At 38.4% G+C, this 27904-nt stretch overlaps 1 protein-coding gene across 1 annotated transcript; it reads left to right on the forward strand.

Annotated features, from left to right (window-relative positions):
• The first annotated feature begins 4283 nt into the window (after positions 1–4283).
• LOC112173860 (trihelix transcription factor DF1) lies at positions 4284–6630 on the forward strand. The gene is made up of 2 exons (XM_024311544.2): positions 4284–4667; positions 5005–6630. The coding sequence occupies exons 1-2, from the start codon at positions 4354–4356 to the stop codon at positions 6437–6439; spliced, it is 1749 nt and encodes a 582-aa protein (XP_024167312.1). The 5' UTR covers positions 4284–4353; the 3' UTR covers positions 6440–6630.
• Positions 6631–27904: the final 21274 nt, after the last annotated feature.

Genomic DNA, 27904 nt, shown 5'->3' on the forward strand with positions numbered 1-27904 from the left:
TTTTGAGGTCTTAAGAAGCTCCAAGCTTGGAGATAGCACGAACCCCCAAAGTTAGGCTTAGGTCTCTCCCCTATGAAGAAGAAAGAGGGGTAGAAGAAAGGAGGTTCCAAGTCCCCAAGAAAAAGGAAATGAATTGAAAGTACTGAAAGGGGGAACGTTTAATAAAAATTACCTTGAAATAGGTTGCCGGAAAATTTGGCCAGAAAAGTTGCCAGAGGTGGCCAGAAAAGTCGCCCATGGCCGAAAGTGGTGGTCGCTGGCCAGAGGTCTCCAGTGGGTGGCCGGAAGCTTTTGCAAAGTCTGCTGGCGAGGCTAACTTGGGCTGCTGCATGCGCTGGCTAGTCTAACGCTAGGCACAGGGGTGCGCGGATGTGTAGCTAGCAAGGCTAACCTGTCGGCGGGTTGTGCGAGGCTAGCGGCGTGGGTGTACGAGGCTGGGCCGAGGCTGCTGTCAGAGGTGAAGCTAACCCTAGGCACAAGGGTGCGCGGATGTGTCGCTGGCGAGGTTAACTAACGGCACAGGGGTGCACAAGGTTATCAGTAGCGTGGCTAACTTGCAGTCACAGGGGTGCGCGGCAGGCGAGGTTAGCGTAGACAGGAGTGGCGAGGCTAACCGACAGGGCAGAGGGGCGCAGGGGCGCGTGAGGAGGCAGGCGAGGCTAACCCGAGCGGTTCAAGTTTTCCTACAGCCGGTTCAGGGACTTTCCGGCCGGTTCTGGTGGTTTCGCCACCGGCTCTAGGCTTCTGGGATCGAGGGCTTTGTGGTGTCCGGCGGAGGTTGCTAGGGTTTGAAGGCTACGATTTTAAGGTTTCAGGGTTAGGGCTTCGTGTTGATAACGTGTTTTAGGGAATCGAAATTGAGAGAGAAAGAGCTGTGTCTTTCATTGATAATAGAGGCCTCTTTATATAGAGGATTACAAGCATATCTTTATATAGAGGATTACAAGCATAGAATCAGAGTTTTACAAGGAAACATATCGTACAATTATTTGGATATCTACGAAGATAGCTCCAATAATATCTATAAGACTAACTCTATTACAACTCAGACAAGTAACTAGAGTTTGGGACGGACACACAATTCAGATATACTTGAACAATTATTTATTTATTTATTTTAATCCGAAAGAGCTTATTGAGATTACGTTGTTGACGCATCTTTTGACAGAAAATCTAATTTGGAACTCTTAATTATGTCAGTAATTTTATATTTTCACATATAAAGTACTGTAGGAGTAAAAATTCTTCCAGGTCCACAACAACATGAAAACTGCGAAGTTTCAACAACTTTATACTGTTGTTCGAAGAACTAAAATGACCGACGTACAAATGCGATCAATTTCTTTCGCAAATTATATGTACGATCCTTAAATAGAAAAACAGAACAGTTTTACAAATTAAAGCTGCACGTTAAATGCTTGTCCTTGCATGCATTCTCAGCCCGATTTTCTTGACTAGAGGGCATGCTCTTCACATATCAATGTAAAACATATAAATACCACTTCAGAAAAAACCGTCATATATGGCCTGCATATTACATAATGCACAGATACATAAATACTATATGGTCCCCTGGAATTCAAATAATTCATACGAGTTATTATTACAGTTTCATTCCATTCATATCAATTGTATGTGGTTGGTTTGAAACCTAACCCGTTACAGGTCAATTCTTTCTCTCATAAATGGCTATGCCCTAGCTAGCTAATACCATATATCCAACTTGTTTGTATAATGAGTAATGCTAGTTAATTACATCACTTATAAATTGAGATCATCTTTCAGATGAGGACTTATCTATAGAGATAGGAAAGGTTTTGTCAATATTGGTAGACTTCTGCCTGGTCCTATAGTCTACGTGGCCTAAGGATCGCCAAAAATTTTCTGTAACACAATCTGAGGGTGAACGGGTTGTGTTCATAATGGAAGGCCACTTACACGTTTAATCTTATTGGATTTGATAATTAAGACCTTGGAGGACTCAGCATAAGACTGATTTTGAAACCGGTATTTGCCTATTATACGAAGAAAAACAATAATAATTTTTAATGTTCAAAATTCTAAGATTAAGATTTTGCAATTCACATTGTATAATATGTCTTTTTGGCTTTCAAGCTTGCTTTGGGGGATTTGGATGTGGTGGATCTCCCTCAAACTTGGATTGATTTAATTTTCCCAAATCGTTTCTACTTGATTTGCAAGATTTTTCCTTATGGCGGCCTTAAAGCGTCAATACGAGAAAGTTCTTTTCTTGGTGCAATTTGCTGATCACGGTATTAGGGTAAAAATTATTTTTAGCGGCCCATGATTGTATGAAATAGTGATAGTTCTTACGACGGGAGTAATTATCATCCGATCCGGATTACCAGATGTCCGTGGTTTTATCAATACAAGGCCAACACATGCATGTAAGGAGAAAAAAAAAATGGTTGAACCGATCATTATTTTATTGAGGTTATATGAACCAATCAAATTATCTCAAACTATAGACACTTGGTAATTAATCCGGAACTATTCCTATAGTGGTACCTATATCTCTGGTTTCTCCATGTTCGATTACGTTTGGCCACAACTGTTATCAGAGGTAGATTTCCGAGTGGGTGGTTAGGGTTGAAGATGAAGATCCTGTGAGTGGGTGGCCGACTGTCAACTTGATCGAATTACAGATATCATGATCACAGTGACAGCAATAATTAGGTCATCTTCCCAACAAAATAAATATTTATTAGCTTAATCAGTCTGCATGATTAAGAGGTCAATTTGGGGATAGTTTAGTGATTGCAGGCTCGAACGACCCCCCGCTAAGAGGTAAAAATAGCAATTAGCATGACCGACCTAAACAATAATACGGGGGCCAACTTATTATCCTCTACTCTCGTCACTATCTCTGCTCACAGCTGTTGCCACTATTTCCAGATAGTGTATTATACACCAATCATAATACTATTATTAATTATACACTAGCACTTATGTATTTTATTTTTCATTTTATTACATAGGTTCAATTAGAAGCACTTTTAATAATTAGGGACACATTTCTGCAGAGGGAGTCAGACGATTCTGTGGCGTTTATGTTTTACACTTTTACTAACAACAGAAATAACTGCAGATTCCACAGTGAAAAAAAAAAAAAATACTTTACTAGTGACATTTAAAAATTCACTTCTTCTATGAAATTTATGTTTATAACAATATTTGTATTTTTCTTTTCAATAATATGCTTGTACGGATACAAAAATTATTAATTTGTTTATTAAACCAAAATTTGACGGTAATTATTCTTTATTGATTCTGAAACATAGAATAGTTTGGTTCACGAACTCGCTCGGTTTATTTTTCGTATCACCTCTTGATTGATTAATTATGTTCTGAGTGATTTACCTAAAATTATTTCCACTTCTCGATTAAATTTACATAGCTCGATATGGAGATATTGTGCAATTTAAGTAAATTACGAAGAAAATTAAGTGTAAAATCATTCAGAGGAAGAGAGTATGATTTACTAATGCTGTGAATGAGTTGTGTCGAGTTGGGTTCGTGTAGGGTCAAGGTATTTGTCGTATTGCAAGAGACAAACCCAAACCCAACCCATTTAATAATCGTGTCAAAAATTTAAATCCAAACCTAACATATTTATTAAACGTGCTACCCGTTTCTAACCTGCTTAACTCATTTAATAAATAGATCGTGTCGTGTTAGATAAAATGACTCATTTAAGGGTTAACAATGCGACCTATTTAACTTAAAAATGCATAAATTGATTTAATTCACTAAAAACTCCACAAGACGAAGAATAAAAATAATTATGTATAATTCATAAATAATTAAATCCAATAATTAAAAAGCAAAATATTTCAAATTGACTAATCCTATGATCAAATGCTCCCAACATTCAAAATTTCAAGAAAAAGTATAGCATAATTGGGTTATACGGGTTCACTTCATGTTGGCGGGTTGACCCATGGCAGAACCATTTATTAAATGGGTCATGGCGGGTTGACCCACGGCCGTCCTCCTTTTTAATCGTGCGGGTTCAACCCATTTTATTTTGTGCAGGTTTTGAGTCATATTATCGGGTCGTGTCGGAATTGACAACCCTATGATTTACTACGATGAGAAAATACAATAAAATAAAATACTACTTACATGTAAGAGGGAAAAATACTAAAATAGTGTCTATTTTCTAATGGGAAAGAAAAAAAGGGACTGAGAATGACAGGGAAAACCCACCCATATTCACAGTTAATAATTGTAAAATGATTACAGAGATATTATATAATCTGAGACTCATAAAAACCCAAAAGAATTACACATACACCATTCTCTCTCAGCTGTTGGGGAAACTCAACAAACATGTTAGGGAGCTCCGGCGAAGCCATGATGGTGACAGAACCAGCAGTACTACTTCATGAAGGCAGCAGTACTACTACTGAAACCGCGGCCGCCCTTTTGTCGAATTCAGGTGAAGAAGATCATCACAAGCATACTTCTGGTGACGTTGATCATGAGGGTGGTCATGATGACGACCACCGGAGCTATGGAGGAGGAGGAGGAGGAAACCGGTGGCCGCGCCAAGAAACTTTGTCACTCCTGAAGATAAGGTCTCAAATGGATGCTGCTTTTCGCGACTCCAGTCTCAAAGCTCCATTGTGGGAAGATATTTCAAGGTGAACTATTGTTCTTCAGATCGATCTCTGAAGCTAGTAAACAACTTCATACTCTTCTACCTCTTATTAATCTAATAGTTTTCTTGGTTTTTAGCATATGGATTATGTTATGAATTTTACTAATTTTGTGATAATTAATCAAGCACTAGTGAATATTCTTTGCTACCTTTTACAGTGGCATGCAAACATATATATGAAGATGGATATGTGTTTTCAAACAGATTGATGGTTCCAAATCGTAATTGGTGTAGTTAGTAAATTTGATTCCCCTTGTTGATTTTATTTTGGGGTTTTGGAGTTAGTTAATTTAATTAATTATCTATATTAATATGTGCAGGAAACTAGGGGAGCTTGGTTATTACAGAAGTGCCAAGAAATGCAAGGAGAAATTCGAGAACGTGTACAAGTACCACAGAAGAACCAAAGAAGGCCGATCTGGAAAGCCAGAAGGAAAGACTTATCGGTTTTTTGACGAACTTGAAGCTTTTGATCGTCATCAGAATAGTCATCATCCATCAATAATACCACCAAAACCGCCAGTGGTGCTGTGGACCAACAACAACCACCACCATCCAAACCAAACTGTCCCTCCTGTCGTCACTGTTCCGCAAAACGGCGTCACTCCAGCCACAGATCCAATCATTCATTCATCAACAAACAATTTTTCACGGCCACAGCAAATTCAAGCATCACAAGATAATACTAATGGATTCCGACTATTAAATCCGACCAATCTGCTCTCTAGCTCTACATCTTCTACTACTGCCTCAGACGAAGAGTTTCAGCAACGAAACAAGAGGAAAAGGAAATGGAAATACTTCTTCAGAAGACTGACAAAGCAAGTTCTCGAGAAGCAGGAGAAGCTGCAAGAAACGTTCTTGGAAGCCATTACCAAATGCGATCAAGAACGAATGGTGAAAGAAGAAGCTTTGAGAATGCAAGAGATGGCAAGAATCGATCGGGAACACGAGATTTTAGTCCAAGAGAGATCGACAGCGGCAGCTAAAGACACAGCCCTCATACAATTCTTGCAGAAGGTTTCGTTGCAACATAACTCGAATGATAATCGATCACTCGAAATCACTGATGCCGCAATACTAGTAGTACCACCAACAAATGTGCCTCGGCCATTGCCAGCACTACCGGTGTCTTGGGCAACGGACCAACGTGGCCTCACTACTAGTTCTGATTTAGCACCGAGAACTTTGGAGGCTAAGAAAGTGTATAGTAACGGCGAAAGCAATTCTGTTCTAGCTGCTGTTGGGTCCTCAAGATGGCCGAAAACGGAAGTTCAAGCATTGATAAATCTTAGGACAAGTCTTGATGTCAAGTATCATGAAGCTGGGCCAAAAGGGTCTCTGTGGGAGGAGATATCGGCCGGGATGAGGAGGCTCGGCTACAATCGGAGCTCGAAGAGGTGCAAGGAGAAATGGGAGAACATCAACAAATACTTCAAGAAGGTCAAGGAGAGCAGCAAAACGAGACCCGAAGATTCAAAAACATGTCCTTACTTTCACCAGCTTGAAGCCTTGTACAAAAAGAAGAACAAGAAGATTGAATATCACAAGTCGTGCATTGACGATCGTAGTGTTGAGAAGCTCCAAATAATGCAGCCACTGAGGGAAAATGTGGATCCAAATCAAGAGGAAGATGAACATGATCATGGTGAAGATGGAGAAAGTACGGAGGAAGATCAAGAACATGATCATGATCATGGCCAGGTATATAGGGATAGTAACAAATTACAAACCGTAATCAATGGACATGGTTGAGTCATGAAGAGTGATCGGGACAGCCAAGACAACGATAACGAATTAAGTTTCTTAGTTTTCATCATCAGATCCAGTTGACGTAAAATGTCAATTCCAAAAATGTCCCAACACATGACTGTAAACTGTAAAGGCATATAAAAATGGATATGTATTATTTCAGGTTCAACTCTGACTCTCTCTCCCCCCTCTTTCACAAATGATATTTATTACAAAGTTTTTTTTATTTTGGAATCAAAAGAGGTTAGCCAATTTTATATTTCAGCAAGCATTCCAAGCAATACCAAAAACGACACACCCCTGAGGGGCCGACAGAAAGAGCCGTCCTTTAAGACATACAAAGGACCTATTATAAAAAATAAAACCTCGCACTCCCGGATACACTCACATTTTAAGGAAGTTTATGCACCTTTATTCTAACAAAACCTAGAAACTCAGAAGCAAGTTAAATAAATGAAACAACCGAGCAAACTCAATTTTGCGACCCAAAAGAAAATTAAAAATTACTAGTTGAGGATGCTGCACCTACATCCCCAACATCTCCACCAAGAGTTAGGCAACTTCCACCCCTAAAAAGCCCTAAGCCCCAACCAAGAGCCCAAAAACCATAACCTGAAAAACGCTTGACAACCGCAGACCTTGCAAAGCCGCCACCACCGACCTCACCTCCTTGGTCAATTCCAGCAGCAAATCCGGCATGACAACCGACTCCCACATCCATAACAGCCCAGTTGGAAGCCCAATTAGGTAAAACCCTAGTAGATGACAATGTATAGCCGCCGTCGAATTTCTTGCTGCATCCGCTAGCAACCTTACCTCCACCGGCGACCACCTTAGTAATCCGAGACCAGCCCACAACATCAATCCCAGAAGGCCCAATCAAGTCTTCACTTCCACCACTAGTTCTCCAAATCATGACACAATCATGAACCCGAATCAGACATGCAGATTTGATCCTGCTAATCTCGATCCCGACCCTAACATACCAGCCGTCAAGGACAGAAGTCACTTCTGAACCCAAAGTCGACAGTTGGAGTCGATCCCGATCCGATGCTCAAGAGACGATCCCAATCCCAAACCCGACATCGGGGATAAGGACTTCGCCGTGGTGGTCCTTTGACCCGAAACTGAATCAATAATACATCTATCTACCCCCACCCTAGTAACTAAAGAAGACAGCTTCTGAACCGGCATCGGAAGCAAAGTAGCCCATCCAGAGATTAGTGCAACACCGAACAAGAGGAACAAATAGTACCAATAATTCAAGAAAACACGTCGATAGAAAACACCACCGCCACAGTCCTCAGGCCAACTAGAAAAGATAAAGGAGAAGATCTCTGCTCTCCTAGCCGCAAATCACCAAGAGCCGTGATGAAGAATTTGTCGAAGACGGAAGTCGTTGAGTAAACCCTAGCAGAGATAGGTCAAGAGACATTTTTTTTTTTTATTTATTACAAAAGTTAAATTTAAAGAATCCCAATCAAACTTAAATTGAGAATGGTAAAGAATTCCATGCTTCCATTCTCCTTGCCATTTCAAGTAGGATTGCTTCAAGTAATATAATACTTGTAGGCTAAGTGTTTTTTTTGGTTACTTTTTAGGTCGCTTTATTCAGTACAATTTAGTTGTTGAGATGAAATATGTCCTACTAATTATGTAAAAAAATCAAAAATGTGGAGATATAGTTGGGTATATTAATGTAAATAGGAGAATGGAGAAAACGGAAATAGAAGAACAAGTTTAAATTATGATTTGAATCATTTCCTTAAAGTGTTATTTTCCCCCATGCCACTAGATGAGTTTGCTAAAGGTTTTTTGGCAAATCACTTCCAGGATACAATAGAGTTTGGAATTTGCAATATATCAAAATTGAAGATGTCCCTTAGAAATGCTAGAAGGAAATTGTATGGTTATAAGAGAAGAATGGGAGAACAAAGGAGTTGATTGCAGAATGTTTTCGATGATTAAACTGGGAAAGTTTCAATTCATACATCTAAAATTAGCATTTGGACCTTCCTATTTTTCCAAGTTATAGTTGACTTTGTCAACTCATGTTAAATTACCAATAAGGACACGAGAGAGAGAGAGAGAGAGAGAGAGAGAGAGAGAGAGAGAGAGAGAGAGAGAGAGAAGCATCTTCTTACCTCAACGAACAGTACGTAGTCCTTAGCTTGGAGAAAACCTTCTCCTCGAACATAAAACCTAAAATATTCATCAAACTCTGTGAAAGAAAGTGATGATTCAGTAATTGAGCAAAGCACCATTTTGGAGTCTTCATACAAGGCATGGGTTTAGAAGTAAATGACTGTTATCTGGGACAACACCACACATGACTATTATTTTTGAGTTACCACCAATTTATTCCTGAAGTAAATGTGTTAAGCAAGAAGACTAGTAAGATGCATCTTCAGATTTTCAAGAATGAAGTGCTTTTGCCAGAGTATTTACCAAAAGTCTACACCAAATTAACATCAACCATTAAAAAGTCACATCAATGGCCTAAGGGTAACTGATCTCAGCAAAGTCTATATATACTTTGATATATTAGAATGTACAATTGATCAAAGAAATTGTTTCTCTCGTATCTTCTTTAAAAATGCATCTCTCATATCATATCAATACCACCGCAAGTTGTCTACAATCTGGCATTTGATGGAATCAGTATCAAATACAATGGTTATAGAATCTTACCAAAACCGTGACAAGGACTTCTTTACATATTTGCCTTTCCTTTCAGATTGTCTGCCCACGTCCTTGTCTATATTCATTTCCAAACCAGCAAGATCAACAAAGCTTATTCTGCTTGTTTTTGAACTACCAAAACACTTGGGATAAGGTCTCCCGTGGAATCAAGTAATAAATCACTGAATGAAGAGACAGGCAAAAAAATCATACAACTATTAAACCACCTTCTATCCTAGAAAAATTAATATTCATAGTAAACATTACTACTTAAGACAACAATAAAATATATATATATATATATATATATATATATATATAAAGTCCAACTATCTATTTTGGAGATATGAATAGAACCTTAAAACAAAAAAAACAAAAAAAAGGTTTTTATTGATTTTATTAGACGATGGGTATTGTGGAAAAATTAGGGAGGTGTAGATAGCAAATTGGTTATTTGTGAAAGTAATTAAGTTGGAGATCTATTAAATGGGGAGGCTCAAATGCAAATTTTAGATATATGAATAGAAACTTCCTTAAACTAGTAGCATGTATTGGTGTTTATGTAGAGATGAAGAGGTGCCATATGCACCCTTTCAATATAAACACAATTGTTCAATATTAACTATTATTATATAGTTAGCCTTTCTCTAAGAGGTATGTACATTTTCATAGACAAAGAACAAGTTTTATCTCTTTAACACATGTTTGTTTACTATAATCATAAATCTGATTATGTATAATTCAACAAAAAGGCAAAACCTTCTCTGAGCAACATCACTGCTCATGTACCTCTTCAAGAAAAAGAACGTGCCTTGCGCATGGTAGCATTAGAAGCCTAGGGTTTCTTGCAGGCGGTGGTGTCATGTTTGAGCAGCGATAGTCATGTTTCCCGGTGGTGCATGGTAGAATGTTGGGCGAGGTGTTTAGGTGCTCTCCTCCTCAGATTGGCCTCGTCTTGGCAAGGTTGGTTTGGTGGAAACAGTTTCGGCGGTGATTGATCGCTGTGATCTTAAGATCCCGGTGGCTCGATGTTGGTGAAGTTGTTCAGCGATTTGTGGATGAAGGTTGCTTGCACCTGCTTTGATCGGTTAAGGCTCGTCAGTGCGGAGGCGGTTTCAAAAAAGATAGAGGCTTCACTCCTCCTTGCAGATGGGGGTTTAGGTGTTGTGGTAGCGGGTTTAGAAGCCATGTTTTCTCAATTGGGGAGGCCATCGGATTGAGTCGGCGGCTGCAGTAGCTCCGGCGAATTCACTAGGGATCTAGTTCATGTTGGTCTGGGTGTAGGGATGAGAGTAGTGGGAGTGGGCTAAGGTTTTGGCTGCAGCCCATTTTCCTTCATCTCTCTTGCTTGGGTTGGGCTTCTTGGTGAGCTCATTGTGGGTTGGACTCAACATGATTCTAATTGAGGCTATTCATTGCAGTGACTGGTGGAGGGGTATATAACAAGAGGGTCGTTAGACACCAAGCTAGTTAAGGCAGATGCAGAGAGTTAGAGTTGTGTAAGAATAAATTTATTTGTAGTTGTTCTTCCTTGCATTTTTCTTTCGGATTTTAGTTTTTGCATTCTCCTTTTAGATTTTAGTCTGAATAGTTGAGCAGCGAATGTAATGTGAGGAGACTTCTCTTGCTTGACTTAGTATGGTTGTATGATTATTATCCATGGAATTATCTTCTGTTCCCCTTAAAAAAAAAAATCGCACCTCTTTAATCAATTATGTAATATATATTATATAAATATATTTATATATTTGAAATCTCAAACAAATATGAGTTCGAATCTCACTAGTATATGAGGATGGGTAAATGAGAAAAAAAAAAAAAAAGGTGTGTAGCCTAGTTTAGATGGTTTGAAGGGTATTATTTTAATTTAGACTCTCTTCCAGTTAGGCCAAATGTGACATAAGCAAATTATTGCTTCTGGAGCTTAGACTCTAGCATACGTAACACTTTGACATTGATCTAGAACATTCATTTGAATATACATTTAGAGAAGTTTTAATACACTTTACACTGTGACGTACTCGGTGCTAGTGAGGTTGTTAGAAAGAGACAATAATCAGTACCATTGAACAATTTTCTTCTTTTTATTTATTTGAAGATGAACTAAGAATTATAAAATTAATAAATTGTATACAATCTATTTTTAAAACGTGTAAAATGATAAAATCCTAAATAAGGTTCTTGGTGAATCTAAGTTTGCTGCTCCAAACATTACCAAACTAGTACGTACATGTATCATTTAGTAACTCAAGTGCTTTTGTTGATACAATTAAATCCCATAGTAAAAATCCTAGTTGTTGCATGCATGCGTTCCCTTATGTGAGAGAGGCAAAACCCTAGTTTTTTCTACACTAGTTTTCTGAGATCATGGATGCCATAGACGAGATGGCTGTGAGGTTGGGATTGGTTGATGGTAGGAAGCCAGTTGACTTTTGGCCATCGGGAGGATAAGGTGTACGGTGTTCACAGACGTATCTGGTAGGTAAGCTGCTGAAAATTAGGGCTATTAACAAACAGTTGTTCACAGGAATATTCCGTCACGCTTGGAGATTGAATGGCAGGTACACGGTGCAGGATCATGATGATCGCTTCCTTTTTACATTATCGGACCCTTTGGATCAAAACCGTATACTCCGTGGAGGTCCTTAAGGTTTTGACCTAGCACTGGTAGTATTGGTGTCATATGATGGGGTTGGCCAAATAAGTGTTGTGCCTTTGAATATATACTCTTGTTTTCTGCATGAAGGTCAAATGATGCAGAATGGATGGCAGCCCAATTCGAAGAACAGTTAGATCGTGCTAAAGGAGGAAAACGAAAAGTGACTAGTAGACACGAAATAGCTTGGTGTCCGATATGGACGTACCTTACCTTTCCGAAAAGGGAATCACGCCAGAAACAAGATTCATTGCCTAGCTATGAGCTGTGGCCTTTTTCGGGCTTTCAGAGTCGTTTAGGGCCTCAAAACTGCATTTTTCTATTTTCGGAGTTTTGGTTTTCCTAGTTATTTTTGGGTTGTTTTCGTTTTACCCATGGGCTTTAGGGTTTCATTGTTAGTCGCCCTAGGGTTACTTTTCTCTTATTTAAGCAGCTGCAAGCGGTTGTAGAACCTATCTTTTCAACTTTTAATCAATGAAATAGAGAATTTTCTCTTTTATCTCTGGTGGACTCCATAACCCTTTTGTTAGGTTTATTACTGGTAAACCTAGTTATCAATCCGATTGTGTCATCAAAGGTCTTCCTCCTGCCTTTTCATTTGAACTGGTGTCTCAGTCGTCTTAGCTGCGCCCTAGGGCGGTATTAACAGAGCACACGGTAGAGTTTGAGGCGGACCGGATCCGGATCAAAGTAGAGATGGACTTGATGCAACCAATGTCGTATAGGCGGTGTTTCACTGTGGAAGATGGGTTAGATGTCGATTTGGACTTCTTTTATAAGAACATGTAAGGCCGGTGCCGTGATTATGGAAGACTTACCTATGTCAGACTGCCATACTAGGGTCTACAGCTAGCGGAGGCTTTAAGCGATTCAGTCTCTCCGACATGGCGTAACCTAGAGCGATTCTTGGCTAGGGTCGATAACACACCTACTGCTGGTCCATCAATGATTTTTAAAGCATAGATGGGACGGGACGGTTAGACTGGGTTAACTTGGTTCATGCCTACGGCGACGCGAAAGCCCCAGGCTCTTTGGATTATCCATTTAAGGAATACAACAACTAGATAGGGCACTTCTGACAATACTGCAAGGATTGAGGTGAATAGCGAGGCTGGCCAAGATGATGTCAGTTCTTTTGAAGGGTTGGAGTCCAGTGGAGAAGGCTGTAGTTTTGCGCTATCCTCCGGTGAGGAGATTCTAGAAAATGGAACATCACAGGTCGTTGGTTTGCGGAGGAAGCAAATAATGTGGTCGGGGTCTCCATGAAGATACCGAGCTTAGCCTAGTGGTGGGCAGAACTGATCTTAAAAATGTGACCATGGGGCTGGTAGTCCTGGACTCATCACAGGAGGGTGCCAAGAAACGAGGTCATCCTCTAGATGCCAAGAACAATCAAGGCAGATTGTAAAGTGGTGAAGACCTCTCCTATGAAATGAAGCAAGAGTTCCAAGAAAGTGGAAAAGTTGGTGAATGGACTTCATGAGTTCACTTTGCATGTGAAAGTAGGTACCCCAAAATCCTCCAAAGGGAAAGAGGAAGCCTTTGTTTAATTTGTTTTTGTTAAATAAGGTATATGCTAGTAGAAGCTTTTATAGAAGTCTTTGTGGAAGTATCATGCTCTCTCATATCATAATGGTGTACTTGGCGTAGTAGGATTAGATAGAATAATTTGCCTATAAGGCAAGTTGATTTTGTTAGCATACACTAGTTGGAGCTTACATCGTCTATCTAGACTAGTCTATTTTGTACTATTTTTTAACCAAGATCAAGGTTTATATTAATTTATGTACTCTTTACCTCAAAAAAAATATGTAAATCTTGTAGTGGATAATATATATATATATATATATATATTCAAATCTGTAATCGACTCTATAGCTTCTTCAGTAAAAATTTGGTTCTTTGATCAAGCTTTGAATGACTTTTGAGTGATATCATTCCCACAATTTAGATATGAAGTCTCATGCATTCGAAGGTTTAGACAAAGGTGGAATTTAGATATTGGGCCCTTATTGTATCTCGTACATATTTTGATCAATTCCACTTATTGAGTGAAGCTTAATATATTTATTTTAAGATCAATGAGTCATATGCTTGACGATATTGATTCCAATAAAGTTTTGAAATTGAAAATCAAAACAAAAATAATTTCTCAGATCCTAAAATTTTAAACTAGCTCTTAATTTTATAGAATTGTACTTACAATGTTAATATGTCTTCTTCTTCTTTTTGTATCAAGGGAAGACAACAATAGACTGAAGATTACACATGATGTCATATCTTTTTTGAGTCATGATAATAAAATTCATCACTTAAGTAACTTCAACTATTCTCTAATGAGTCTAATACATGAGTCATGTTCACCTACTCAATTAATTACATGCTTAGTTATGCTTAATTGTCGTCTGATCTAAGTCACATGGTGGATAATAATAAGGTGGTTGGAATTCATTTATTTTCCTCAATATCCTATCCTCCATAGTTAGATCAAACGGCAATTGAGCACAACTGAGTAAGTGAAATTATATAGAAGATCTAGAACCCTAATACTATTGTTGTCACTTGACTTAATAGTTGGTTCTAGCTTTAGATGCAAGAGTTTTCTTCTTTCTAGCTTCTATAGTTGGTTCACCTTTCTTCTCTTCCCTGTGCCTACCATGATACCTTAATTTTAACAAAGGATTTTAACCCAAAGTCAAATCCTCTAAGAGTAAGAACTGGTACCGATAACTTAAGCTAAAAGAAAATGTTTCGTCATAAGGCAAGGATTGGTGTTAGTAGCTTGAGCCCAAAGGAAAAGATTCATCCAAGATTAAGGATCGATGCCAGAAAGTGACTCTCACACCAGCAAAGACACCTGCCTCCAGACCTTTATCACTATAGATAGGAAACTAGCAATGTTGGGTCTAAACCTTAGAAAGTGCCATTTTAAAATCAGTCATTGAAGCACCTTGTCAAGGTTTCTTCTTAGATGATTCACCCTTATAGATTCAAGCCTCGAAACCTTATATAAGTCTATTAGTAGTAGAGTCGCCACCACCATATCTACCAACAGTCAATTTGCAAACTACACCCTTAAAACCTTCGAATCGCTCGAATGATCAAGCCTCTAGTTAAACAACTCTCTTATCCACCAAGGTCACTACTGTTACATCTCGTACCTCAATTTACCCATTTACTGGTCATTCGAATGTCAAATGATAATTACTTTCACTTTTAGCTTCATTTCGAGACTTTTAAGGACACCAAAAAGTTTACTTTTGTTTCGTTCCTTATTTGAGAAAATTTTCTTCATGAAAGTTGTAGAGCACATCAAACCAAGTTCGTGGACATGCGGCACGCTCAAATTGGAGTTTGTATGTGAAAGTGATGGTGAGAAAACTAAAGTTACTGTTTTGAAAAACTTACTATAAATAGCCAACTACCTTTGGTAATTTCCATTTCCGGAAAAATTACTGCAACCTTAACTTACCTAATTCTCTCCAGCCGCCTAGGTTTTCTCGTCCATACCCGAAACAAAACCCGGCGGGTTCTGCCGCCTGACCAGTCGCTTTCGGCGCGCCTCTCCACTCAATCACCAACTTCAATTCGCACGAAGAAGGAAGAATCGACGATCAGAAGGAATTTTTGGGATTTTTGGGTTTCGAGGTAATTTATGAGCTATACACCTAAAATTGATCAATGTTGTAGTTTAGAAAGTTGTTGTGGATGTTTTAAGGAACATTTCAATGTAGGTGGTACCCCACGCGCCACCACTATTGGTGGCACGTGGAGGTGTGTAGGGCCGATTCTGGCCTCCTAATTTGGTTGGTTGGGTTCCTTGTATCGTGTAGAACTTGTAGGTATGAGTTTGGTGGAAATTGGAGGAACTTTAGTAATGATTGGGAATTTACAAAGTTTTAGAGTTTCAGGTGTTGATTTCTAGAGATCTGACCGTTGGATTTCCTTCGTTTCTATTCTGCAATGCTAGAATTGATGAAACAATGTTGTTGGTGAAGTTTGGTTTGATTATGAGGAGTTTTGAACTTTTAGGTTTCGGAGGGTTGGCGACATCAAGTTTTCGGCGTAATTATAGTACTTTATTATGAAACTTCTGTTCCGTTATTTAAGATGTATTGTTGTGTATAGGACGGCGTATCGAGCCACTGCTCGATGAGGAAATTCTTACACGTGATCGCCTAAGTCGTATTGTGACTGGACTTTTGATTTCAAATGATACATGCAATTATTTTTCAAAATCAATGATTTATTTAATTATTGTTTTGTTTATTGAGCATTTGATTGGTTTCGGATATTACTTGGTTTGGATTATATTTCGAGCGTATGATTTGATTTCAGAATTTGATTTTGATTTATCTCATGAATTGCTTTAGATGATGATTTCAAAGAATTAATTGTGATTTATTTCGATGTTGACTTTCGGGAAAGATTTTGCTTTACCATTTGTTTGACTTTGAGCTTTCGATGATTTATCTCCGATAAGTGATTATTATTTGAATTTATGATTTGTAATTTGATCTCTCTATTTATTATAGATATTAATTTATTTTAACACGTGGGACACGTCGTTGATTTATTTGAATTATGACACGGCTAAGAGCAAGCGCGCAATTTAACCTTATAAAATGTAGTTGTCAGTAGAGAATAAGTAGGGATCGTTCAAGCCGGGGATTGAGGGTACACTTGTAATTGCAAAAATAAATAAAGAATTAAAATAAGTAAAAAGTATTATTGACAAAAAAAAAACAAAGAATAGAAATATACGAGTAAACACAAATAGGGGGATTTAGATTTTAAAATTTAAAAAAAAATTAAAAGAAACAAAAATAAAAATGTAAAATACATATACAAGGGGTGAAACGCAAGGAATAAAGATCAAAACCACAATCATATGCATGAAATCCAATTACAATTCCTATAGTTGATTATCTTTGTCATGAGAAAAAAGTTGACCATGTGAAACGTTAGTAAGCAAACGATTTCCCATATTTTACTTTCCTTGAATAATTGATCTACATGAAAGCACCTAAATCAATCCTATTGAACATGCAATCATAGTCTAGAAAGCTAACTACTCAAAAACACATTCAACGCATGAAGAACAAAGAAAGGATGTCAACCAAAGTGCACAACCTAGTATGAGAAAGTTCATCTATTTGCAATCCTCCTTAATTGATTTTGACTTCTGTCCAAAGCCTTTACTACTTATGAAATAGGTTCACAAAACTATTAGGTGAATTGTTTACCTAAATCTAGCTCCAATTACATGCATATATCCTAAGTTGGCCACCAAAGAACACATACATATAAAAGTTTTCTATAATCCAAAATCAATTAAGCAATCTCACATAAGCAACATAGAAATCACAACTTTATTTCAAAACATGTAAACGGGCTTTAAACTTTGCCCTTAACGTCATGTTAACTAGAATTCATAACTCTACGAATTAAACAAAGGAAAACAAAAGAAAGTATGAAATACACCGTGAAAGATAGATGACAAGCCTTGAGACAAAGAACTTGAAGATCCTTGAAAGCAAGCAATCTTCTAGGGACGACACAAGGGTGGATGGCGGCTAGGATCTTGATGTATTGCATGACTTCTTCTCCTCCTTGGTTAAAGACACAGAGCTTCTGAAGACTAAAGAATGGAGAGAATTTTTGGTGTTTAGAATTGTGGGAGAAGTAGTGTGTTGTGGTGCGGTCCTTGGCTTCAAGAATTGCTGCTATTTATAGTGGAATCCTCCTCTCTTGTGATGCAATCATAGCCAATCATCTAGAGGTGATTTCTCCTCCAAATTTCCTTGATTTTCTCATGATAGAGTCTTGAATTTTCTGATCTCTTTTCCCCTTAATGACTCATGGTATATTCCTTGAATAGTGACCAGATACATCCCTTATTCCTCTCCTTTGAATTGCACTAATTTGTTGCAAGATTTATGCTCACAATGAACTCCTATAATCAAGAAAAATCAGAAATTAATTGGAGTCTATAATCAATAAGAAATAAGATAATTAGGAATAAATATTAACTATGAACACTCCCCTTTTATCTCCACAAAATAAGAAGAATTTATGTGAATGAAAACTCCTTGATTTCCTCTTTATTTTTGTGCTTCATCTTATCCTTTATGTTTCCTTGATTTCTGTTGACACCCAAATTTCCAGCTAACTAGCCCAATTCATGCTTTAAGCTCAACTCATATTTCGAGGCAAATTACACCCGCAAACATCACGCCACGCACGTGGACCCAAGCCACATTCATGCACTTGGGACTTACAAGAATGGGTGTGGTGTGGAAGGTAACGGAATTGCATGAGGCTCGTTATTAGTTTTAGGCATGTTGATAATTTTGGACTTGAGACCAAAATTCATGCCCAACAGCCTAACTCTTAATACGGGTAAGTGAAGAAGAGAGAGAGTCCAAAAACCCAAGCCCAAATCCTTTAGAACCAAACAAAATAGTAAATGCTAAACATAGGATTCTTGATCCTAGCCGCATAACATAATCCCATAATCCCAGCAGCACATAATCCCAGCAACACAGCAGAAATCTTGGGATTGCAATCCCAGCAGCAGATTTCACGGCAAAAAATCTGCCAAACCTATTCCATAATCTTCTTTAGACAAAACCTGACAGATCAAGAGGCAATACAAAATCCAGTACATGCATTTAACCCAAGCCATCTCTTTACCCAGCAGTAGAAAACTTCCACCGAGATTCCTTTGGCTGTTGGAATTGCATATAAATAGCTACTGCTATAACCAAGGGGGGAGATCAGAATGGGGTATGCTAGCAAGCTCTCTAGCATTCTTCTTCTGCCATGCTTCATCTCTCCCAAATCCACCTTTAGTTTTCCATCCTTTCCAATTCATATCCTACCCAAATCTCTTATTCTATCTACCTAAACCAATATGCCATCACTGCTAAGATCTCTTCTTCTGAAACTCATGCTTTTCTAGCTCCCACGCCACATGAATCTTGCCAAGCCTCTTTTGAAATGATCAACTCACTGCCGTGCATATACAAGGAGCTGCCGGGAAGAACGCAACAGCAAGCTTCCTAGGATTCTCAGGCCTTTCGAAGTTTGTTGGGCCTAGTCTTCGCTAACTCAAACAAAGGGGACAAGATTTTAGGTTCGGCCATGGTGATTTCACTGCCGTACAGCCTTGATCAAAAATGCCCCTATATTTTTGGCGACTCCGCTGGGGACTAGGCTGTGTTTCCACCTCAGCTTCCTTAACAGCAGCATTTTTCTCTAGAAATTTACCATGCTCACTTCAAACCAGTCATGCTTTATCACTGACAATATGTATCAGATGCAATCAAGGGGAGCTCTCTTGATGAACATGCCAATACTCATTGAAACACAAGCTTGTTGCTTATTGTATTGAATATGAGACTTCAATCCATGAGTTTCTGTAACAGGAATCATGAAAGCTGTCAAAATCAAATTTATTCACTCATTATTCAAGCTTCAATATTGAGTGAACAAATTAAGAGTCCTATTATAAAAGCTATCTCACCTTGAGACTTCAACAAAACCAAACAAGCCACCACAAATAACCTCATCACCAGTTGATGCATTTCTTCTAGATCTGATAAGGTTTGAACCTTCTGCCTGGAAATTAGGCCATGATTCCAGCAGCTAACTTCTTCCTTGCTGAACATATGTCACGCCGGATCTTGAGTACCACTGCTGGGAGCGATATATAAACATCCTGCAAGCATCACAACCATCAATGCCACAAAACTACCTTACCTTTGTTTAGCCATTTTTCAAGCATTTTGAGCCTATTTACCAGGTTTTTCATAAACTTTCCCAACAACATGAAAACAAAAAAAATATCAGTCCTTATTTGTGTCAATACCATGTCTAAATCAACTCAGTATACTCAAACTCAAAGCTATCCTTTTTCTACACAAGTAATTTCATGTATCATGCAAGAATACTTGGGGCTTTGCTTAATGAATTTCAAAAAAACATGTTGTGATTTAACCATGGCTCCTTCCATTTCATAGCAGTGCTGTATGCTTCAAAAAAAAAAAATCATGCTCTTATTCCATGGTAGGATGACAATTTTCTTCAAACTATCTATGCTTTTGTTGTCACAACACAGCCAGATACAGTCAAGCAAAACAGCAACAAAGTTCAAAGTGATGCAAACAAACTTATGGCCGTAAGCACAAGCCCCTCACTTCTCAAGCGATATTCATTGCCGGAGAACATGCAAGCAAAACTTAAATCTTGTACTTTTAATCAAGCTACTGCACTTGGGGGCTGATGATTTGGTTTATGTTGATTACCTTAACAACAGCTCATCCATCCTGAACTTTTGAGCCTCATATTCATGCATCAAGTAGATCCATCTGAAAGCAAAAATATTCAAATCAGGCAAAATCATTCCCTTTACATACCATAACCAGCACCAAATTACATTGATATCCAAATCTTGACAACACCTCAAGCAAATCCACTCCACAATTAGTCATACCATTTCAATTTATTGTATAACTCAAGCGTACTGATTTAAAACAGAATCAATACATCACCAAACCAACCAACAACAAACAAGTTTGAAGAAAAGAAGAACTACTATATTATTGACGGATCTCATGCATATTCGTATCAGGCACACACTTTCAAAATTTACAATCTTATTTTGAAAATAAAGTCTTTCAAGCATACAGAAGAAGTGAAAAGAAACTTCAAGCGCAACATTCATTCTGTTCAAAAAAAAAAAAATTCATGCATGAAGACGGGAGCAACCACGCAAAATGGATTGAGCATCATGCAACTCAAGCAATGTCCCAAGAAATTTAAGCTGTTCAAGGTGCTCAAATGCCCTGACAACTTCAAGAGAAAAAGAAAGTTCATTACTGTAACGTTGCTTATTCATGATCAAGTTGCTAGTAAATCATGCAAGTCACCACTCACCGCCATGCTAAAAGGAGCTCGGAAAAAAAAAAAAAAACAAGCCATTATAACTCAAATATTCTAAGCTGTTCCAGTGCCGATATTAAGGTATTCACTACCTTGCAGGCCCGAATCTCTGAGATCAACAACTCGACCCATTTTACTGCTGGGAATAAAGATGACGTTCAAATACATCCACGAAGAAACTGAACTTTTAGCATGCTAATCCTATCTGACCACAGAAGAAAAACAATTCAATTCAAAGAATTTGAGCAAGCAAGGTATCATTCAAACTCAAAGATCAACAAGCACTTATTCAAGATTCAAGCTTCCATGTGCTACTGATTTCAGACGATCAAGCATACATGCATACTCTTAAAACCAAACTTTGCACCACAATCCTTTCAATATCTGAGTCTACCCCCTGACTAAAATGCCATCCCCTTCATTTTCTTAGATGAAGAAAATAAACACTTCTAACCATTTTTTCATCACCCATTGTCTTAATTCCCTCTAAGACAAAACAGCTTATCATCGTAATCAACCAAGCATACACACAAGTCATTAAAGCTGTACTAAAGCAATTCCAACAAAAGTTCATGCAGTGGCTGCAATTCCTACTAAATCCTGATTCAACAATTCCAAGCCATGCCAAACCAGCGATTATTCAACAAGTGATAGACATGAGAGTATAGTCGGAACATGCTAGCTATATCAAATTAGACCTGAGCTTAAAATATCTATTATGTAACTCAAGCATGAATCACGACCTGCGAGCAAACATGACAGCCTTTATGCATGCATATCTGTGGTATTGTGTCACTGCTGTGTTACATGCAAAAAATTGGTTTTGCTGGAAGTAAGGTATACTTGGGGGCTTCATGATGAAAAGCACAGGCCTATAGTCTATTGATTCATTGGAAAATACAAACTAGAATTTAAGGCTTCCAAGCACGCTACTGCTGGATCAGTTCTAATCACTTTCTGCCCATTCAAGGCATCATGACTTTGAAAAGAAAAAAGAAAAAACAGAAAGAGTCAAAGTTCTTATGATGTTCGAATAATCAAAAATTCATCTACACAATGCCAAACTCATGCCCATGCCACTCATACATCATGCCAAACTCATGCCCATGCCACTCATACATCATGCCAAACTTATGCTCATGCCAAGCTTATTGTCAAGCCAAGCGGATCCATGACCAAGAGTAAAAAGCCAATACTTAAACAAGCCTATGCCAAGCAAAAATATTTTTCAAGCATATAAGCATAGAAACACCAATCATGCCAAGCTTCTCTCTGAGGTCGTGCATCCAACAACGAACTAACATGCATACAAAGGCAAGTCATTCCAAGCTCGTATCTTGCAAGATCCTATATGCATCGAAAACCAAGTGAGAATCACGCCAAGCCATTACATCCAAGCACATGCTTTCCAACACTAATGCACTCTCATTTGACCATTGAAGAAACTTGAGGAAGTCACAAGCTTATACCATCAAGCACATGCCTACGACGTGCCCAAGCATAATGGTCACTAATTGAATCTATTCAAACCAAAACAAGCAAGGCAAACATCATACAAGCTCATGCTCTTACCAAGCCAAATTCCTTACATGATAGCAAATTAATCAAGACATGTATACTTGGAGAGTCAAGCAAGACAATGCGAAAAACCAAATTGCCAAACGCTGCTGTAAAAGCAACACGAACCACTGCCATGCCATATAATTCAAATCAATAGTTTTGTCCAAACCATTTTGTGATAATCTTACTTCGTTAAACCAACATGCTAACCTATTTTTAACCTTATCCATACCAAATTTTTTCTAAACAATCTCTTGCTGTTGTGACAACCTCTTATCATGCTAGCTAGACCAAATCTCGATTCTTCACCAGACTTAGTTTAATAACCAAAAGCACCTTCCTATCAAGCAACAAATACTTCTAACCCTTTAAACAACCATCATGCCAACCTAATACCTAGAACACCTCATGCATATGTCAATCAGATCATAACCAAGACAGCCATGCCAAGCATACAAACTTCTCTCTTTCAAACGAGTGCGTCCACCAAGTAACCATGTGAGAACCATGCAAAACAACTGAACTCATTCTTTTCAATGCCAATGTGCTCTCCCTTGATATATAACTGAAATAATCATGCATCTGCTAGCTCAAGCCATCAAAAGCTCATGCCTAGAATATGCCCAAGCATGACTATCACAAGTTCAATTGAAACAAAAGTCAAGCCAAGCAAAGATATTTTTTGTTTTACAATATCAAAGCTAATCAAGCAAGACCATGCCATGCAAACCAACGCAAATTCAAGCCAAGCAAATTACTGATATAAGTGTCAGTAACATGATCAGGCCAAGCTAAGAAAGTTACATATACCAAGCCAAGCAACGCTAAGCTATATCATTCATTTTCACAATTATAGCAGCAAAATAGGAAAGGCTCTCAAACGGCTAGCAAAAAAGGGCTTACAAATGCAGGTTACATCACAATCCCAGCAACAAAACAAAGTATGTTATGTGATAACTGCAACAATTAAAACAAGCCACAGCAAAACATGCCATGCAAATTCATGCTATATCACTGTTAACTTCAATTCTTGACAAGCAATATCCATATTCATATACTATCAATCAATCGTTGTGATTATTGAGCAAATTCAAATCCCAACAGCAAGCATAAAGAGTTCACCACCAGAGAAAAGATCGACCGATGTTTCAATTGCATTCAAGAATACAACTTCGAATAATCAAATGCAAGCATATTTCACGAGAAGATTCTTGTATTGATGCTCACCTAGATATCGTGACGACCACAATGCAGTGATTTAGCCCAGTAAGCTAATTCCCAGCAGCCAATCAAAGCAACGACAAAGCTAGCACCACAGCAATTAAGTCGTGGTTGTGTGTGGTTAATGTGTTACCATAGCTACCATAAGTCATACAAATCCACAGAGAGCATGCTGAAATAAGTAAGCAAGCCAAAGCCAAGCCACAAAGAAATCCTATACAAATGAAAATCTTACATGAAAGCATTTATTGATCTAGAAGATAACACCAAGCAAGATATAGCAAAAAGAATGTATATGACTCAGATATGCTAGTCAAGCACATGATCATGCAAATCTGTGACAATGAAGGAAAAGCAAGCTAAGCAATTCAAGCAAAAAACAAATTCAGTTACCTTGATCAAGTTAAAGCTCACTTCATTGCTGTGTTCAAAGCTTCCACCGTTTACTGACATCTAGTTTATCATCGGAATTGATACTCTCATATCTTGTGTCATTGGCCTCTACTACTCTACTGCTGAAACAAAAGCTGTCGTAATCAATTTTGTAAAGTCAGAGTTCAAGCACAGGGTATCTTATCTGAAGCAAAAAATGTGGAGAAGTCATAAGCGCAAGCATTTACGGTCCAGCAAGCATTATACAAACTTTCACAAGCAATTTTTTCAACATCAGATCCAAATATTGCTACCCATACAAAATTCAGCAACCAAAGTCATACTTTAAGCCTTCATTACTCTACACAAGCATCTACAGCCATACTTTAAGCCTTTATTACTCTACACAAGCATTTACATATCTGGTCTATCACCAAATTTAGTGCCCATTCTTCACATCAAATATTACCATTTAAATGTCCAGTACATGTTTTGATTAAAGGCCGAAAATCTTGAATCCAAGCTGTTAATTTCTCCCTCAAAGCATCACGGAGAAAATCATACCTGATTTTCTAGAAGAAAAATCATTGTTGAGATGGATCTATAAGGTGTAGAGGCAAACAAGAAATCAATGAACTCTGGCCCAAATATGTTTAAACCCTATATAAGGTGGCAATCACGAGAAATTTCATGCTTAATACATGGCATATTAGCCTAACTCTATGAACAAATATATCATGCCAAGTCCATGCTAATGCCAAGCTTGTGCTCACGCCACTCAAACATCATGCCAAGCACTTGCTCATGCTCAAGCCAAGCAGATACACGACCAAGAGAAACACGCCAATACTTAAACAAGCTTATGCTAAGAAAAAGTAATTGTAAGCATACAAGCATTAGACATACATACACAAGCCATGCCACGCTCCTCTCTTAAGGTCGTGCATCTACCATGGAACATATGAGGGCCATGCCAAGCAATCAAGCTCATTATTTTTTTTAATAGTGATTCCCTCTCAAAATGCTTAAGATGGCCACAAGCTCAAGGTACCAAAGCACACACCCCAAGCAAAGCTACTACATGCCAAGCTACATGTCGTTCACACTCCAAGCAAGGAACCAAGCAAAACTAAAACCAACATGGTCAATCCAAGCTAACAGGTGCAATTCACATGATGAACTAAACTATATGATACCAAGCTACATCATGTTCCATTGCAATCACAGCAGTAAAAACTCCACGCATAATGCAAAAAGAAAAGAATCCAAGCTACTCCACGCTCAACCAATCCATAATCACATGCCGAGCAAGGGACTAAGCTAAAATTGAAACTATTGAATCCACATAGCCCAGCCAAGCTAATAGAAGCAACTTACATGATGAACCAAATAGACTAACAGCAAGCTCCATCATGTTTAATTGCAATTACAGCAATAAAAAGAAAACTCCACGCATAACACAGAGAAGAAATAGTCCAAGCCACTCATGCCGAATCAATCTATTATCACGCATCAAGCAAAGAATTAAGCAAAAAAAATTAAGGCCATTGAGCCCAAGCTGAGAAGACACATCCAATAATACCCTGATGTATCAATCCCGTCGCTATCATGGCAGTAAAAGAAAAAATGGGGACGCGTTATGAATGGGAGGAAATACTTACAGGTTGGGTACCTTCCAAAACACGTGGTAGCAAATCAATGCTGATAGCAAAATTGATCACATCAGTAGCAGATCAGTCACAGCAACGAACCAGCATGGCTAAGGCGACAAGCAATTACAGCAGCAGAATTGATAACGCCAGAACAAAGCACGCGACATGCAACGGATTAATCACGGCAGCAAATCGGCAATGTCACTGAGCAATAGTTAATCGCGTTAGCAAATTGATATTGCGTGAACCAATATAAGGCTGCAATATGAGCAAATGTAGAATCAAGAAGAAGAAACAGAGAAGCAAAGGACACAGATAATAGAGGATGGAGATTATCACACCGAGCAAAAGAGGATGCAGTCGGCCAAGCTTACCAAGCACAGAAGGAATCACAAATCGGCTCTACGATGAGCCCGACACACTCGATTTGTTCTGTAAAAGAGTAAGGGAGTGGAGATGGAGTCTCTCAAGCCAAAGAAATTTGAAAGGAGAAGAGCCTTCTTTCCTTAGATCGAGGGTCTAACTCTTGAGAAGAAAGGCATCTTGTGCAAATCAAAATATGGAAGGAAAAGAAGAGAAAAGAAGAAGACTTTACACGCCATTGCCGTTTCCCTAGAAGGAAAATAACCAAAAAGTATGACTCCTTTCTTCTAACTAGTAGTCCAATGATGACGAGAATCTGTTGTCACGTGAGAAGCTTGATAAGCCATAGTTCGTATAGGTAAAATACGCAAGCCAATGAAAAAAAAAATTGTTATCACTCAGTAAGTCTCTGGATTTTTGATTATGTAGCCCGAGACACGGTCACGCGACCTACATAATCAAGGGGGCTAATGTTGACACCCAAATTTCCAGCTAACAAGCCCAATTCATGCTTTAAGCCCAACTCATATTTCGAGGCAAATTACACCCGCAAACATCATGCCACGCACGTGGACCCAAGCCACATTCATACACTTGGGGCTTACAAGAATTGATGTGGTGTGGAAGGTAACGGAATTGCATGAGGCTCATTATTAGTATTAGGCTTGTTGATAATTTTGGACTTGGTACCAAAATTCATGCCCGACACCCTAACTCTTAATACGGGTAAGTGAAGAAGAGAGAGAGCCCAAAAACCCAAGCCCAAATCCTTTAGAACCAAACAAAATAGTAAATGCTAAACATAGGATTCTTGATCCTAGCCGCATAACATAATCCCATAATCCCAACAGCACATAATCCCAGCAGCAGATTTCACGGCAAAAAATCTGCCAAACCTATTCCATAATCTTCTTTAGACAAAACCTGACAGATCAAGAGGCAATACAAAATCCAGTACATGCATTTAACCCAAGCCATCTCTTTACCCAGCAGTAGAAACCTTCCACCGAGATTCCTTTGGCTGCTGGAATTGCATATAAATAGCTACTGCTATAACCAAGGGGGGAGATCAGAATGGAGTATGCTAGCAAGCTCTCTAGCATTCTTCTTCTGCCATGCTTCATCTCTCCCAAATCCACCTTTAGTTTTCCATCCTTTCCAATTAATATCCTACCCAAATCTCTTATTCTATCTACCTAAACTAATATGCCATCACTACTGAGATCTCTTCTTCTGAAACTCATGTTTTTCTAGCTCCCACGCCACATGCATCTTGCCAAGCCTCTTTTGAAATGATCAACTCACTGCCGTGCATATACAAGGAGCTGCCGGGAAGAACGCAACACCAAGCTTCCTAGGATTCTCAGGCCCTTCGAAGTTTGTTTGGCCTAGTCTTCGCTAATTCAGACAAAGGGGACAAGATTTTAGGTTCGGCCATGGTGATTTCACTGCCGTACAGCTTGATAAAAAATGCCCCTACAATTTCATCACTTAAGAGTTCTTAATGGGATGGACTCCTAAATTCCCTCTTTAAAACAAGAAAATCAGAAATAGGAAAGTTTAAAGGAAGAAAGTTCCCTAAAACAAAATAGGAAATATTTCCTAAAATGAAAGACAAAAGTTTCTAAAATGACTTATCCTTCATTTACGCTCATTTATGCTCTTTTTACCTCTTCTCTCCTATGTACCTAGAAAATATGAACTAAATTAAAAATGATTAAGTAAAGGAAATAACTAAACAAAATATGGGGAGTGAAATATTAAAATGTCGCATTAAAACGCTCCTATCAAATTATCATGAGATTCTCTTAGTGTAGTTGGGAATTGTACTTGTGATTTCATTTGTGAAATTTTTGGGGAAACTTTATGGATTTTATGGATTTACTGGCTTTTGAATGTTTTTATTCACCATACTTGGGTTGCTTTATTTTGGTTGTCCTCCTCACATGAGTTGCATCGAGGCTCTTCCTCACTTACTTTATGTTTGTGGGTCGAAATCGAGGATAGAGCCTAGGA

The sequence above is a fragment of the Rosa chinensis genome, chromosome 6, assembly GCF_002994745.2.
Source record: "Rosa chinensis cultivar Old Blush chromosome 6, RchiOBHm-V2, whole genome shotgun sequence".
NCBI lineage: Eukaryota > Viridiplantae > Streptophyta > Magnoliopsida > Rosales > Rosaceae > Rosa > Rosa chinensis.